Source organism: Acanthopagrus latus, chromosome 11 (genome assembly GCF_904848185.1).
Source record: "Acanthopagrus latus isolate v.2019 chromosome 11, fAcaLat1.1, whole genome shotgun sequence".
In the NCBI taxonomy this organism is placed as follows: domain Eukaryota; kingdom Metazoa; phylum Chordata; class Actinopteri; order Spariformes; family Sparidae; genus Acanthopagrus; species Acanthopagrus latus.
In genome coordinates this window covers 30,586,289-30,603,440 of record NC_051049.1, presented here as the reverse complement: position 1 = coordinate 30,603,440, position 17,152 = coordinate 30,586,289, and the positions used below count along the sequence as shown (strand labels likewise).

General features: G+C 41.5%; 1 protein-coding gene across 8 annotated transcripts in view; it reads right to left on the bottom strand.

The window, feature by feature from the left end:
* Positions 1–17,152, bottom strand: part of st3gal3a (ST3 beta-galactoside alpha-2,3-sialyltransferase 3a) — a 198,184-nt gene that overhangs the window by 21,889 nt on the left and 159,143 nt on the right. For 6 of the 8 annotated variants that reach the window (XM_037115135.1, XM_037115137.1, XM_037115139.1 and 3 more), the window contains 2 exons: positions 1,001–1,147; positions 583–729 (listed from right to left, as the gene is read on the bottom strand). The exons of 1 other annotated variant lie outside the window; for it this stretch is intronic. In XM_037115135.1, the coding sequence (XP_036971030.1) occupies positions 583–729; positions 1,001–1,147 (294 nt within the window). The remainder of the gene's footprint in view (positions 1–582; positions 730–1,000; positions 1,148–17,152) is intronic. One more of the 8 variants, XM_037115141.1, reaches the window with a different exon arrangement.

Below are 17,152 nucleotides of genomic sequence, written 5' to 3'. Positions count from 1 at the left end.
TTTTTAAGCTCTTTCATCCCTCTTACTCTACAGCTTTTTAGCCTTTTCAGTCTTTTTCCACCTTTTTAAGCTCTTTCAGCACTCTTACTCTACAGCTTTTTAGCCTTTTCAGATATTCATCTTTCTGCCTTTTCAGCTCATTCAACTTCATGTTCAGCAAAAATGTTCAACTTTTTCAACTCTTTCAGCCCCCTTCAGCTTTCCTGCCCTTTCAGATTTTTAAAATATTCATATTTCTTCCTTTTCAACTCAAACATTCAACTTCATGTTCAGCTTGATGTTTGAGCACAGCTAGCAGCCACTGGTGCTGATATTACTTCAGACCAGCTAGAATGCATTGTCTCAAAATGTCAGCAGTATTCTGTGTGCTTGTGATCCTGCAAGATAATTTTTCCAAGAATGGCTTGGAAGAACACAAGGCGTTTCTTTGCAATCTTGGTTTTGAGAGAGGCCCGCAGTGGGAACAGCCTTCTTTTAGGCTGGTTGGAACTAAAGTGAGATAAACAATTTTTCAGCGCCTGACCCCTCCGGCATCAATTTTAGAACCACTGTGGTATCTTACCAAAGCAAGTCTGTAGTTACCTCTTTGATGGCTGACATCCTGATCTTCTCATAGTAATGCAGAGGGGCATGGGGGGTGCTCATGTTGTAGCCGAATCCAGCCACAGCTACTTCATCACAGTTATGCAGGGCCATCGTTATGGCAACTGCCCCCAGGGTTGGGATATTCTGAAAACAGATAAAGAGCTTGCATGAAGCAGGTAATAACCTGTACACCAGAACACATAAATGTCGAGCAGACAAGCCTTTTTTCCCACTGTATAGTTAATGTGTGGATTTCTTACAGATATGAAGCATGGTACTACTTATAATGTCACATTGTTTTCAGGCTCTGTGTAGCTGCTGCTGTGTGTTCACAGTGGAGTCGGCTCCTGACCATTAAACAGCTCACCATTCCGGCTACCTTTTTACAAGGAGCTGAAGAGAACATGTCACTCACCCCTCGGCCCATCTGTCCATTATTGTGAGGTAAGCCAATCAGCTTAAAGGAGGCCTCTTGGATGAAGTAGGGGTTAAGGATGCGCATGTCACTGGGTTCCCTTGGAACATTCTTGGCCACTGACTTCCAGAAGCCATCAGTGCTACGCTGAGAGACAAGAGTGAGAACCTTAAACAATGTGACCTTCATACTAAGCAAGATGTGCACACAATCAAATCACTTGAACAACACAGATGAAAATCACTAGTACAGAAAAGAAAGATACGACGACAGCACAGTCATAAACACAGTTTGACTGCTGTTCAAATAACACCTACTGCTTATTCTGTAAATAAGCTCAAAATAAACTGCTGAAGAGCTGAACATAGATGGAGGAAAAGCACTCCAGGTACACTAGTGCTGCGTCTCAATGCAGGGTCTGCATCCTTCGGAGGCCACATTTGAAGGCCAATTAAGTCACAACGCCGCACGAAGGCTGTCCCGCTTCCAAGGCTCCTCCAAATGCATCCCACAAATGTGGCCTTCTCTCACCTCTTTTTGGAGGATGCAGCACTACTATCCTTCACAACCTCCCATATCCCAGGATTCCTTGAGCGCCTGACAAAGAAGAATGAAAGGACAAAAATGGCAACATCGTGTGGCGTAAATCATCACTTCCACGGGCGTGAGAGGCAAAAATCATGACCTAAGGGTAAGGGCAGGAACAGCTGGTGACGCAACCAGGAAATGCTCCGAAAGCTAGACCATCCCATTTAACAACAGTTAACACGAAGGATGCAGTCCCTGAATTGAGACACAGCATATGATCTTCTACGTGACCAACTCTCACAATACAGTAATGCACTGAGAAATTCTAGACAGGCTCATGACAGACTGATAAATCCCATTTCTACCTGCCCCAGTGATTTTTTTCTCCATAACAAAGTGCAGTGAATTTGTAGTGCATTTTAAATGTAAGTCAACTATAATCAGAAATAATGTATATCAGATAATTTCCTATAACACCTTAGAAAGCACTAGGCATGTTACAATTACCTTCCACTCTTTTTCTCCTGTGGATACAGTAATAATTAGTAAGATGGTCTCTGACTTAAAACCCTCAATCTGCTTACTTGATCCCATACCGACTCCTTTTTTCAAAAACTGCTCTTAATTGTATTTCGGAGGAATTATTAACGATTATAAACTACTCCTAACTCATTGGCACTTTTTCTGATTCTTTATAGACTGTCATGGCTAGACCCATTCTCAAAAAAGTAACTGGGATCCTCAGATTGTTATACTTACTGACAAATATCTAAGCTCTCTATTTAGCTAAGATTTTAGAAAAAAAGTTGTCTTTAATCAAGTACAAACTAAAAGAAAAAAAAAACATCTTTGAGATGTTTCAGTCTGGATTTAGAGCCCAACATAGCACGGAGACTGCATTGGTCAACCTAGTAAATGACCTACAAACAAACACTGACTTAAACCTTTCAGTTCTGTTTCTCTTTGACCTCAGTGCAGCTTTTAACACTGTCGACCACAATATTCTTGCAGCCAGAGAGAAACTGTTCACCTTTATAAGCTCTTTTTGCCCTCTTACGTTTCAGCATTTCTGCCTTTCCAGCTTTATAAAATGTTAATCTGTCTGTACTTTCAGCTTTTACATACATTAAGCTCTATATTCAGCTAGAGAAACTGTTCAGCTATCGAAATGTTCAACTTTTAAAACTCTTTTAGCCCTCTTCAGCTTTTCTGCCTTTTCATCTTTTTACAATATTCATCTTTCTGCCTTTTCAGCTTCTTTACACATTCACCTTCATGTTCAGCTACAGAAACTTTTAAGCTATCAATATGTTCAACTTTTTAAGCTCTTTCAGCCTTTAACTTTTCAACTTTTTCAGCTTTTCAGCAGTACATTCAGCAGATTTCGCTTCAGCTTTTAGCATTCACACTGTATTTTCGCAGGAAATGCTAATTTTTCCAGTTATTCCGGCTTCTGTATGTTTTTCAGCACGCTTCTTCTCCTACACATTTTGAGCTACAGAAACCATTCAAATATCAACATGTTCAGCTTTTTAAGGACAGCCAAATCTCGTTTTCGATCTTTCATACTTCATACTTTCATTCTGCTACAACTTCAGCATACCTTCAGCTATAGAAACCGTTTAACTATTAAAATGTTTAGCTTTTTAAGCTCTTTCAACTTTTTCAGAAATTCAGCTTTTTCCAAAGAAAATGTAACATTGAAGTGAATGGGAAAATCTTCAAAACTCAACGCCTTTCAACCTCTTCTTGTCCCTCATACCTTGAGCTAGAGACACCATTCCCACTTTAAATGAGTCAGCAGACCTTGAACTATTGACGATGTATTCAGTTTTTAAAAATCTTGAACAGTTTTGAAATAATCCGTTTTACTTTTAAGGATTTTTAGCCCATCCTCTGAGTTTATAATGGGGGTGTATTGCGTCAGCTAGAGTACATGCACCATTAACTGCCACACCCCAGAGTGTAGAGCAGTTGAAATGGAAAAGGGAGAAAATTTCTCTTCAGCTTGATTTGAATCCCACATCTTTTACTTGATGTAGACAATATATGCATTGAAATGTAGGAAATCTTGTTGGCTTTCAGCTGATGGTCTTCTTTCAGATGTAGGACTTACAGTTTTGGATTTAGAAGCCAGAGAGTGACAAGCACTCCAGCAGCTCCTCCATAAGCCGCAATGTTAATATTGAGCCTACATTTCTGGAGGAGAGCAGACAGTACTCTCACTCTCCCACCCTCATTTCTCACTCAACAGAAATAAAAACAACATGACCAAGTTCAGCAATGTCTCCACTAACTCAACATAGAAATATTTTGTCAATAACCATTACACTTTTCTCAAAAATTGCTGGAGTTTGGGAGGCATTTTCCCATTCAATCCTTATGGGGACATTTTCAGCTTTGGCTCTGCTCCTGCTGCTGCATGTGTGCAGCCATTTTAAGCTCTTTCTGCCTCTTTCAGCCCTCTTACTCTACAGCTTTTTAGTCTTTTCAGATATTCATCTTCCTGCCTTTTCAGCTCTTTCTTTTGAGCTAGCGACACAATTCCAACTTTATAATATATAAATACTTTGGCGATAACTGTTAATTTTTTTTCAAAAATCACAGGGACATGGAAAGCATTTTCCCATTGCTTCTTATGGGGACTTATTCATCTTTTGCTCTGCTCCTGCTCCAGCATGTGTGCAGCCATTTTAAGCCCTTTCTGCCTTTAACTTTCCACCTTTTCAGCCTTTTTTCACCTTTTTAATCTCTTTCATCCCTCTTCAGCTTTTCTGCCTTCTCATCTTTTTAAAAAACTTCTTAACAGAAATATAAACGACATCACCGTGTTCACTAATGTCTCCTGTTACTCATCATATAAATATTTTGGCAATAAACATTACAGGTTTTTTTCAAAAATCGCAGGTGTTTGGGAGGCATTTTCCCATTCATTCTTATGGGGAAATTTTCATCTTTGTCTCCGCTCTTGTTCCAGCATGTGTGCAGCCATTTTAAGCTCTTTCTGCCTCTTTCAGCCCTCTTACTCTACAGCTTTTTAGTCTTTTCAGATATTCATCTTCCTGCCTTTTCAGCTCCTACATTTAACTTCATGTTCAGCTATCAAAATGTTCAACTTTTACAACTCTTTCAACCCCCTTCAGCTTTTCTGCCCTTTCAGCCTTTTAATATATTCATCTTTCTGCCTTTTCAACTCCTTCAAACATTCCACTTCATAATCAGCTATGAAAATGTTAAACTTTTTAAACTCTTTTAGCCTTCCTAAGCTTTTCTGCCTTTTCAGCTTTAGAAAATATTCATCTTTCTTTTGAGCTAGCGACACAATTCCAACTTTATAATATATAAATATTTTGGCGATAACTGTTAATTTTTTTCAAAAATCGCAGGGACATGGAAAGCATTTTCCCATTGCTTCTTATGGGGACATATTCATCTTTTGCTCTGCTCCTGCTCCAGCATGTGTGCAGCCATTTTAAACCCTTTCTGCCTTTAACTTTCCACCTTTTCAGCCTTTTTTTCACCTTTTTAATCTCTTTCATCCCTCTTCAGCTTTTCTGCCTTCTCATCTTTTTAAAAAACTTCTTAACAGAAATCTAAACGACATCACCGTGTTCACTAATGTCTCCTGTTACTCATCATATAAATATTTTGGCAATAAACATTACAGTTTTTTTTTTCAAAAATCGCAGGCGTTTGGGAGGCATTTTCCCATTCATTCTTATGGGGAAATTTTCATCTTTGTCTCCGCTCCTGTTCCAGCATGTGTGCAGCCATTTTAAGCTCTTTCTGCCTTTAACTTTCCACCTTTTCAACCTTTTTTCACATTTTAAAGCTCTTTCTGCCCTCTTACTCTACAACTTTTCGGCCTTTTCAGTCTTTTTTCACTTTTTTAAGATCTTACAGTCCTCTCACTCTACAGCTTTTTGGTCTTTTTTCACATTTTTAAGCTCTGAAAATGTTCAACTTTTTCACCCTTTTCAATTGTCATTGTTCAAGTCTTTTCTACCGTGGCCGGGAGGTGCAAACCAAAATTACAAAATGTGAAACACCTTTACTAAGCTTGAGACAAATATACATATCGGAAAACATTTTTAAATTTCATAAAACAAAATTACATAACCGAAACAAATTTAGATTTCATAAAACAAAATGACATTACTGAAATAAATTTACATTTCAGAAAACAAATTTACATTTCAGAAAACAAATTTACATTTCAGAAAACAAATTTACATTTCAGAAAACAAATTTACATTTCCGAAAACAAATTAACAAGACGCAAAACACAAATTTACAAGTCCCAAAACAAACAGGAAAAGGAATGTACCAACTCCAGGACTGAACCGGAAGTAATAATGGCAGCAGCCAAATCAAGTTGTTGTTGATAGAGTTCATGGTGACCAAAGATGGACAGCGATTTAGTGACATTTTGTTCTTCGTGTGGTCAGTCTTCAGAGTTTTCAATTGGTGAAGACCAGGCGAAAGGACAAAATGCTCAGGGGACATCAGCTGGATAATGCTAATCAAATAAGTGTAGCATAGCGCTTGTTATCTGAAGTATGTGAATGAACGTGAATAGCACTATTGGTTAAGCTAACTTTCTATTTCTGAAATGGAACTTTGTGCATTTCAGCAGAAAAACCTTGTGCATCATATAAGCAGTTTATGGAGTACAGAAACTTCAAGTCAAAAGAGCGCCAGTCTTTTAATTACTGGCGGAAAGGAAGACGTCCAGCTACAGACCGAAAACACGTCCAGGTGAATGCAACGTTACTGTCTTAGCTTATCAATACTTGACTGTCTGACTCGAGATGATTCAGAAGTGGATCTGTATCATGTTAGATATATTGTACAGGTTGAATGAAGTTAAAAATAAACACTAATATATTTGACGCAGGCAATTGTGCGTCAAGAGCATATAACACTCTAGGCAGGATAACAGCAGCTCTTGTGCAAAACGAGGTGCTTTGCTAAAGCAACTTGGCACAACAATGTAACGATTCAGAGTGTACCTTATAGTCTTGTAGTCTATGAAACTGTGGTGGCACAAATTAGACCATGTGGGACACCATATTCTCCATAATTATGGGAAACACTGATGAATGTAGTCTTTTATATTATCTATGTTTAATACATGAAATTAATATTATCTTTGTCATTTTCTAGATCAACATTGGGTTCATGGTGCCAAATGGAACTGATGGAACTGATTTAAGACCTCTAAGAGGGAAAACACTCCCATTACTTGTAGACCGAGAGGTAGCAGCACATGATGTACTGAAACAAGCTGTCCAGAAAATGAGAACGTTAAACAAAGACATGCAAGAAGGACCATATGTCCTTTCGTATCCAGACTGCTCAGAGGTGGTCCATGTGCCAGGGTCAGAAAGGCCATTCACATTGGCTGAATATAAAAAGGAACTCGGGAGACCATATTCCAGGATCACCTTTTTCATTTGCCTAGAATCACTTTTTAAAGGAGGTTAGTGGATGTCATGGTTCATTATATTTTTACATATTTCAAACTCTACTGAAGGTTACATCTACATTATCTACATGATCTGTTGATTTTTTTTGTTTTTTACAGCAGTGGATGATACCTCAGACTCTGATTCTGAAATTGCCATCGCATCAAGGAGCACAGCTGAATTCAATCGAGCTGACACTGTGGTACATAAATTATATATTAATTTTTTCTAAAACCAATTAATGTATGACTATATTTATTGATTTATCTATGACAACACTGACAAACTTTCACTATTGATATATACTGTATATGGTCAGAGAACAGTTATGGAAGCTATTACAAATTGTTGACACATTAATGCGTTTCCTCTGAGGTTTTTGAACCACAAAACAAAAGTACTCCCGAACACAAAGCTGAAGATAAAAGGTGTGTACATTTTGGCATCTTGCCTTTTTCAGGGACTCAAACAGTTTTTACAAGAGGTTCTTAGTTGACTACTGTAGGCCGAAGGACAGTAATAAATAATGTAATAATTTTATCATTTTTACCATGTTTCAGAGATGCACCAGGACATTCAGCAACAATTTAGCCTGGACAGGTAATAGGGCACACTGTGGCACCCTGACGTTTCTTACTTTCAGTGTTTCAGACATTTTAATTTGTTTTTCAGATAGTGATATCTGATGCTGAGGATTCACCTGAAACAAATCCAGCCAAGACTTCTTGCTACAGGTAGGTAAAAAATGATAGTGAAGCACATAATGTCAATTTAATTTATCGGGAAGAAATATGTGTTTGTAAGATGTTTTAACATGGAAATTGTAATTTCCCAACACTAAATACATGGACCTGTATGTTGAGTACGAGGAGCTGGTTGCAGTCAATGTGGAGAATTTCCAACACACAGCAGTGTAAAATGAACTTCTGAATGTGGCATTCCATTTTTTTTATTGTGCAATATCGATAGTATTTAAGTAACTGTTCTGTGTGAAATGTAAAATCCATTAATTAGATTACTTTTTGTCTTTACAGGGAGGAGATGAACATTACACTAACTGACATTTTGGCAAACCTGTCACTTCCTATTGATCACAAAAGAGTCAGCAGGTTCTACATCTCAAGGGCTAATGTTTGAGATGGAGCAGTCAGAGGTTTCAAGCGTGCAACATATTCTGAAACCTGTGACATGCTGGTCAGATTTAGTGATGATGTTGGTGTTTTCGGGGAGGGGATTGACAGGTGGTCCAAGCCAAAATTTTTTAACTCTGCTCATGAAACACCTGAAAGAGCGGCCCATTTTTGATGGACCAGTAGGACGTTGGTTCTTGGACTACAATGCAAATGATATGCATATAGTTAGATGTGTAGCATACTAATGGTTGGTTAATGATAATTAAACAGAGATATTTTATGGCATACGATTTTTTCCCTCAATATCTTAAACTGTATAATGTATCCTACATTTTAATTTCCATCCATCCATCCATCTTCTTCCGCTTATCCAGTACCGGGTCGCGGGGGCAGCTGTCTGAGCAGGGACACCCAGACTTCCCTCACCTCGGACACTTCCTCCAGCTCTTCTGGGAGGATCCCAAGGCGTTCCCAGGCCAGCTGGGCGACATAGTCGCTCCAGCGTGTCCTGGGTCTTCCCCGGGGTCTCCTCCAAGCGGGACATGCTAGGAACACCTCCCGAGGAAGGCGTCCAGGGGGCATCCGAAACAGATGCCCGAGCCACCTCAACTGGCTCCTCTCGATGTGGAGGAGCAGCGGCTCTACTCCGAGCTCCTCCCGGGTGACAGAGCTCCTCACCCTATCTCTAAGGGAGCGCCCTGCCACCCTGCGGAGGAAACTCATTTCAGCCGCTTGTATCCGGGATCTTATTCTTTCGGTCATGACCCAAAGTTCATGACCATAGGTGAGGGTAGGAACGTAGATTGACTGGTAAATCGAGAGCTTCGCCTTTCGACTCAGCTCTCTCTTCACCACGACAGACCGGTATAACGACCGCATTACTGCTGCCGCCGCACCGATCCGCCTGTCAATCTCACGCTCCATCCTTCCCTCACTCGTGAACAAGACCCCAAGATACTTAAAGTCCTCCACCTGAGGCAGTAACTCTCCCCCAACCCGGAGGGGACAAGCCACCTTTTTCTGGTCGAGAACCATGGCCTCGCATTTGGAGGAGCTGATTCTCATCCCAGCCGCTTCACACTCTGCTGCAAACCGCCCCAGGACATGCTGGAGGTCCCGGCCCGAAGGAGCCAACAAGACCACATCATCCGCGAAAAGCAGAGATGAAATCCTGTGGCTACCGAACCAGATCCCCACTGGCCCGTGGCTGCGCCTAAAAATTCTGTCCATGAAAATAATGAACAGAACCAGTGACAAAGGGCAGCCCTGGCGGGGTTCAACATGCACCAGGAACAGGTCTGACTTACTGCCGGCAATGCGAACCAAGCTCCTGCTCCGCTCGTACAGGGACCGCACGGCCCTTAACAGAGGGCCCACGACCCCTTACTCTCGGAGCACCTCCCACAGAATGCCACGAGGGACACGGTCGAATGCTTTCTCCAAGTCCACAAAACACATGTGGACTGGTTGGGCAAACTCCCATGAACCCTCGAGCACCCTGCGGAGGGTATGGAGCTGGTCCAGTGTTCCGCGGCCCGGACGAAAACCGCATTGTTCCTCCTGGATCCGAGGTTCGACTATCGGCCGAATTCTCCTCTCCAGTACCCTGGAATAGACTTTCCCAGGGAGGCTGAGGAGTGTGATCCCCCGATAGTTGGAACACACCCTCCGGCCCCCCTTTTTAAATAGGGGGACAACCACCCCGGTCTGCCAGTCCAGAGGCACTGTCCCCGACTGCCATGCAATGTTGCAGAGACGTGTCAACCAAGACAGCCCTGCAACATCCAGAGACTTGAGGTACTCAGGGCGGATCTCATCCACCCCCGGTGCTTTGCCACCGAGGAGCTTCCCGACTACCTCAGTGACTTCGGCTTGGGTGATGAATGAGTCAACCTCCGAGTCCCCAGCCTCTGCTTCCTCTATGGAAGACATGTCAGTGAGATTGAGGAGATCCTCGAAGTATTCCTTCCACCGCCTGACAATATCCCCAGTCGAGGTCAACAGCTCCCCACCCCCACTGTAAAGACTGTTGGTGGAGAACTGCTTCCCCCTCCTGAGGCGCCAGATGGTTTGCCAGAATTTCCTCAAGGCTGACCGACAGTCCTCCTCCATGGCCTCTCCGAACTTTTCCCAGACCAGAGTTTTTGCTTCCGTGACTGCCCGTGCTGCTGCTTGCCTGGCCTGCCGGTACCCGTCAGCTGCTTCAGGAGTCCCCCGGGCCAACCAGGCCCGGTAGGACTCCTTCTTCAGCTTGACAGCATCCCTTACTTCCGGAGTCCACCACCGGGTTCGGGGATTGCCGCCACGACAGGCACCGGAGACCCTACTGCCACAGCTCCGGACAGCCGCGTCAACAATAGAAGTGGAGAACATGGTCCATTCGGACTCAATGTCCCCAGCCTCCCTCGGGATCAGGTCCAAGCTCTCCCGGAGATGGGAGTTAAAGACCTCTTTGACAGAGGGTACTGCCAGACGTTCCCAGCAGACCCTCACAATACGTTTGGGTCTGCCAGGTCTGTCCAGCTTCCTCCCCTGCCAATGGATCCGACTCACCACCAGGTGGTGATCAGTTGACAGCTCAGCCCCTCTCTTCACCCGAGTGTCCAAGACATACGGCCGGAGGCCAGATGACACGACCACAAAGTCGATCATTGACCTCCGGCCTAGGGTGTCCTGGTGCCATGTGCACATATGGACACCCTTATGCTTGAACATGGTGTTCATTATGGACAAACTGTGACTAGCACAGAAGTCCAGTAACAAAACACCACTCTGGTTCAGATCGGGGAGGCCGTTCCTCCCAATCACACCCCTCCAGGTAACACTGTCGCTGCCTACGTGAGCGTTGAAGTCCCCCAGAAGAACGACGGAGTCCCCGGTTGGAGCACTCTCCAGTACCCCTCCCAGGGACTCCAAGAAGGCCGGGTACTCTACACTGCCGTTCGGCCCATAAGCCGAAACAACAGTGAGAGACCTATCCCCGACCCGAAGGCGCAGGGAAACGACCCTCTCATTCACTGGGGTAAACTCCAACACATGGCGGCTGAGCCGAGGAGCTATAAGCAAGCCCACACCAGCTCGCCGCCTCTCACCGCGGGCAACTCCAGAATAGAAGAGAGTCCAGCCTCTCTCAAGGAGTTCAGTTCCAGAGCCCAGACTGTGCGTAGAGGAGAGCCCGACTATCTCTAGTCGGTACCGCTCAACCTCTCGCACCAGCTCAGGCTCTTAATTTTGCAATATGAATTCATTCACAGCTGTCAAGGAGGATGAATATTTCTTTGCAGGAAAGATGATCGCAGTGTCAGTTGTACATGGAGGTCCAGGACCCCATTTCCTGTCAGAAGATCTTGTACATCATCTTACTGGCCAGCCAATATTCAAATCAACAGTTAATTTAATAACTGATGAAGAAATAGGGAAAGATTTGCGAGAGGTGAGAATAGCATAAAGCTTCAGTGTGGTAGGACAGAGATTTACACAGTTCCTTTTGTGTTTCAAGACAATTTTTACTTCCTATATCGCATACATAGAATTGACTTCATTTACGAGTTTTTGATAGGGTAGGGTTACACAATGCTATGTATGTCACTGAATAAAAATATGCAAGGATATACAGTACATTCAGTTATTTACTGGGGTGTTTATGCCTTTTTTTAATGTCTTTCAGATTGAGAATGCTGCTTAAGTGGATGCTTTGCAAGAATGTATCCTGAGACACAGCACAATGTTACAGACAGCAGGCTGTCTGAGACACGTGGCTGCTGTGGAAGAAATACAGACAGAAATCGTGGCAGACTACCTCTGATAGTATATTATTGACCACAACTTATCTGTAATTGACAGGTAAGATCATACTTTTAATGATGTGATTTTCTTCTTTTTTTGTATTTTATGTATTTATGTATAAACATTTGTTTGAAGTGCCTCAAACCTTTTGCATGCTCTTTTCTTCTCTCAAATTCATCACATGATCTCTCTTCACTCACAGATTGTACTTTTGTCTGAGTACCTGCCACATTATGCGGTAGCCAAACAGCTGTCCAGGTCCATGAAGTCCCAGTCGCATGCCCCTAATTATGGCATTTGTAGAAGAGTAATCCTTTCTGTGATATAACCTGGCTTCATTCAGATTGCTTTTCAGAGACCTCAAGCTGATGCTAACACTGCGTAAACATGACATCATGTCCACAATTACAGCGTACAAGTGTCCCTCGTTAAAATATCTTACGCACTGCTGCAGCATATCTGGTCAAACGGTGCATATGTTGTCCACAAAACGGGCAAAATGTCAAGTGATCACTGTCCATCTTTGGTCATCATGAACTCCATCAACAACAACAACTCGAATTGGCCTCTGCTGTTATCACTTCTGGTTCAACCCCGAAGTTGGTACATTCCCTTTCCGGTTGATGTTATTTGTAAATTTGTTTTGGGACTTGTACATTTGTCTTGGCATTTGTAGAAGTGTTTTGCGTCTTTGTTTTCTGAAATGTAAATTTGTTTCGGTAGTGTAATTTTGTTTTATGAAATGTAAAAACGTTTTTCCAAAATGTGTATTTGTCTCAAGCTTTGTAAAAGTGTTTCACATTTTGTATTTTTGGTTTGCACCCCCCAGCCACCGTACTTTTCAGTTCCTTAAAACATTCAGCTTTATATTCAGCTAGAGAAACTATTCAGCTATCAAACCGTTCACCTTTTTAAGTTCTTTCAGATATTCATCTTTCTGCCTTTTTAACTCCTTAAAACATTCAACTTCATGTTCAGCAATCAAAATGCTCAACTTTTTAAACTCTTTCAGCCCCCTTTCAGCCCTCTTCAGCTTTTCTGTCTTGTCAGGTTCTTAAAAGATTCATCCTTCTGCCTTTTAAGTTCCTTAAAACATTCAGCTTTATGTTCAGCTCTCAAAATGTTCACCCTTTTAAACTCTTCCAGACCTCTTACTTTTTAACTTTTTACAATATTCATCCTTCTGTCTTGTCGACTTTTTCCATGCATTCAGCTATATGAGCAGCTAATTAAACTGTTAAGCTATCAAAATGTTTAACTTTATATGCTCTCTCAGCCCTCTTACTCTCCTGCCTTTTCAGATGTTCATCTTTCTGCCTTTTCAGCTCCTCCAAACATTCAGCTTTGTATTCAGCTAGAGAAACTATTCAGCTATCAAGCCAGTCACCTTTTAAAGCTCTTTCCGTCCTCTTACTTTCCAGCTTTTAAGCCTTTTCAGCTTATTCAATATTCAGCTTTCATGCATTTTCAGGCCTTTAAAACATTAAGCTTTATGTTAAAGTCTAGAAATGTTCAACATTTGAAGCCTATTCAGCCTATCACTTTTCCACCTTTCTGCCTTTTCAGCTTTTTCAAATATTCATCTTTCTGCATTTTCAGCTTTTTCATACATCCAGTTTCCCATTCAGCAAGATAAACTGTTAAGCTATCAAAATGTTCACCTTCGTTAGACCATTCAACCTATTACTCTTAAGCCTTTCTTTCTTTTCAGCTTTTGAAAATTCAGCACCATCCAACCCTATAGTTTTATGCATTTTCAGCAGTACATTCAGCATATTTCTAAAATCATTTCAGCCTTTAGCATTCAAAGGAAAGGCAGGAAAGGCAGGAAATGCACATTTTTCAAGTTAATTTTGCTCTATGAGGCACTTTGAGCGGTATTCATGCATCAAAAGTAAAGCTGAAGTTAAAGGTGACATTGCTTTAGAGAAGTGGCATTTAGAATAAACTAACGTTGACAGTGGTGGCCAGTCATTATGTTTACCAATACCCGACCCGTGCCTTGCGCACTTCCATCTAGATGATATTCACTGTCATTTTACAGACCTGGCAATAAGCCTCTTGGCTGTTACCAACTGCTGGCCTAATCCAGTCTTTGAATCTCGAGTCCTCCAACCAGAGGTCCGAAAAATTACATTTCCCCATGACTTCGTCAATTGTAGCAAACTTCTTGAAACTTTTGGCAGCAAGCCAATCATGTGCTATCCAGTTGGAGCACAGACTGAGGAGCTAATAGCTTTACCGTGTTGCACACTGTCTGATGTCACATCATCAATACCTCTCAGGTCCTACTTGCACATATAATTTAGACAGATAAATTCACACGATTTTTAGGCAATAGGCCTGCACTTACCACAAATGTAACAAAAACTCACAGTTGGATAGTAGTTCGGAAATTCGGAAATACCTCATCAGAGGACGTTTATTACTTTTGAATACCTTTTAATGCATCAAAAGATGTAGACTTGGCTACCTGTAACAAGTGCTTGAGGGCAGTATTGTGCAAGGGAGGTAACACCTCGAATTTGACAAAGCATTTGACAATGCAAATGCTGTAATTCTGCTGGTTTCGATACACTGCTGTGTTTATCATGACATTTTGTTGTGAATCTTATTTTATATGGGTTAATTTATTTCTTAGTCTTAGTTGTATTTAAATGTTCAATTTTTTTAATTGAAATTAATATTCTGTTCAACTTGCACTTCACAAATTGCCTTAAAAATAAAAAAGCACTGTTTTTGGACAAATTTTGTATGTTTTCCATACTTTAAGCACCGGTTCGGGCACCGTTTAAGCACGGGCACCGTTTCAAAAGTATCGGTTTGGCACCGGTATCGGATAAAACATAAACAATACCCAACCCTAGGCTATTGGGAGCAGTGCTGGTTGTAAAGTCTGACAGCAGCAGGAAGGAAGGACCTACGATACCTCTCCTTCATGATGAGCTGGTTATCCAGAGTGATTCATTTAATTACCCTCTCTGTAACATTTTTGGCTATGTCGCTGTCTCGAGGATATTTCTCTGTCCTTTGAAAAGTATCTGTGAGTCTTTGTTGCTTCGGTGTCTTTGCCTGTATTGCTTGAGTGAACTCGTTGTATTCTTTGAGTGTTTGTTTTTTACTAGTGCATTACCTGTTGGAAGCATGTATTCCTATAGAAAACTGGGAGGTAAAGTAGCTTTTTCATGGACGACCAAGTGAGGTTGTGTTGAAGGTGGGACATCAGGGATATAACTGGCTGTTTTTGAGTACTTTGATTATACCATTATATTTCACCTTAAAAACTATTCACCTTGCCTTGTTTGGTGTCATTATTTTCAGCACAACCTCACATGTGTAAGTGTATAGTTACTTTTTCATTGTGACATACTATATTAACACTATGGACCTAAAATCACAAAATAACATAAAATCAGAGTAGTAAAAAGTTAGATTTTTTACTGTAAAAACAACAAATATGTTTAATGTACCAATTGAATTAGCTATAATGCAAATATAAATTGTTGTTTGCTGAATTTGTGCATAATTTTTGAAATTTACAATGTTATATGTAACTATTTACATTTAAATGCAGGCAATGCCTCACAGTCAGGGCTCCTCAGCTCATTCCCCTGCCTGTTCCACATTCAGCAGTCTCCTCCTTGTTTTGACTCACAACACAAAAAAACGACTACACTACATTAAACACTGAACACTATATAACATACTAACTATACACTCTAAACAAGCTATATATATCACAAATCTCTCAACTCTCAAAATCTGTGTCGCTGTCTGTATCACCGCCGGTGTCCCTCACACAGCTTCCCCTGTTCCTCAGCAACCAAACTTGCTTCTTACGGACAATTTCATGACAAAAGCCCATATTTACCATTTCTTCCTGCACCAGACACAAATCAAACATGACGGCAATGTTTGCGAAAAAGCGTGGAGGACATTATTTACCTTAAGTTCGGTTTTGGACCTGCCGATGCGTCCGTCGACTCGGGAAGGGGGCTGTGGGTTTGGGCTAGCAGCTAGCTACACATGAACATCCACAGATTCTGATTCCACTTTGTTGTCCTCACGTATCCGGATCTCCTCAGACCAGAACAGACTTGGTCCAGACTCGTTTAGTCTCATTAATCCACAACAGTCAGTTTAAATGCACAGAATGGGACTGAACTGTCAGCAAATTCCCGGTCCAGCTTGCGCCGCTGCAGGTGTTTCGGATTAACGTGGGGCTATGTAAACTGGCGACCGTCAGCCGAATGTGTCTGTGGTCACCGTAGCTACAACAGATGTTGAAAACGGGAATAGAATACGTAGCTGTCCTCAGATCTGCCTCTTTGTTCAGGTTTTCTCTGGTCAAAACATACCTGATACGTGTTCGGGCTGCTGTTTGATTAAACGTGTCTGACCCTCAGTCACTGTATGAAAGTTACTGGTTGTTACGGACGTTGTAAACAGGAAAATGGAGCGTTGCTCTTCCTGTGAGTGTGTCTATCTCTAATAAACCTTTATTAAAAACACGTACTCGTGACTTCTCCCTGTCTCCCTGTAAACATGCATCACACAAGGGAACTATAAACCTTGTAAATAAAATAAAAGTTAAAAAAAAAAAAAAGAAAAAAGAATTACGGGACTTGAACTCACATTCACTGAGGGGCAAACCAATCAAATCGCTCAGGTGACTCTCGGTATAACCTATTTCTCTCCTCACAGCAGACACACAGACACCTCTTGGTCGCAGAAGAAGGCCAGATCAACTTGTGACCGCAGTGTCTGTTCACGGTGTCTGTACGGTGATGATTTATAACACAAATAAGCATAACCTTTATGAAATGCACTTACTGTCTATTTGAGTAAATATTCCTCACACAGAAGAACAATGGAACCCTTTTAAACAAAACAAAAAAATAAATAAATAAAACATGGGACTCGAACTTAGACTCAGTGAGGGAAAAAAAGCATGACAACCAACCCACTACACCAGACTAACTACAATTTTACTTACAGCATAACCTTTTAGCATAAGCACAGACACCTTTTGGACACAGAAGGTGGCAGGACAGCTTGTGATCACAGTGTCTATGCACCAAAAACATGATCAGTGTAAGTTTGTATCTGTAAGATTATGTTATAGGCCACTTTAAATGTGTAGGAATAACACTTGCTGCCCAAAAGATGCAACTGGACAATGCAAAATTTTATGAACATTGTCCTCCTCTTTATCTGCTCAAAATATAGACTCAGTT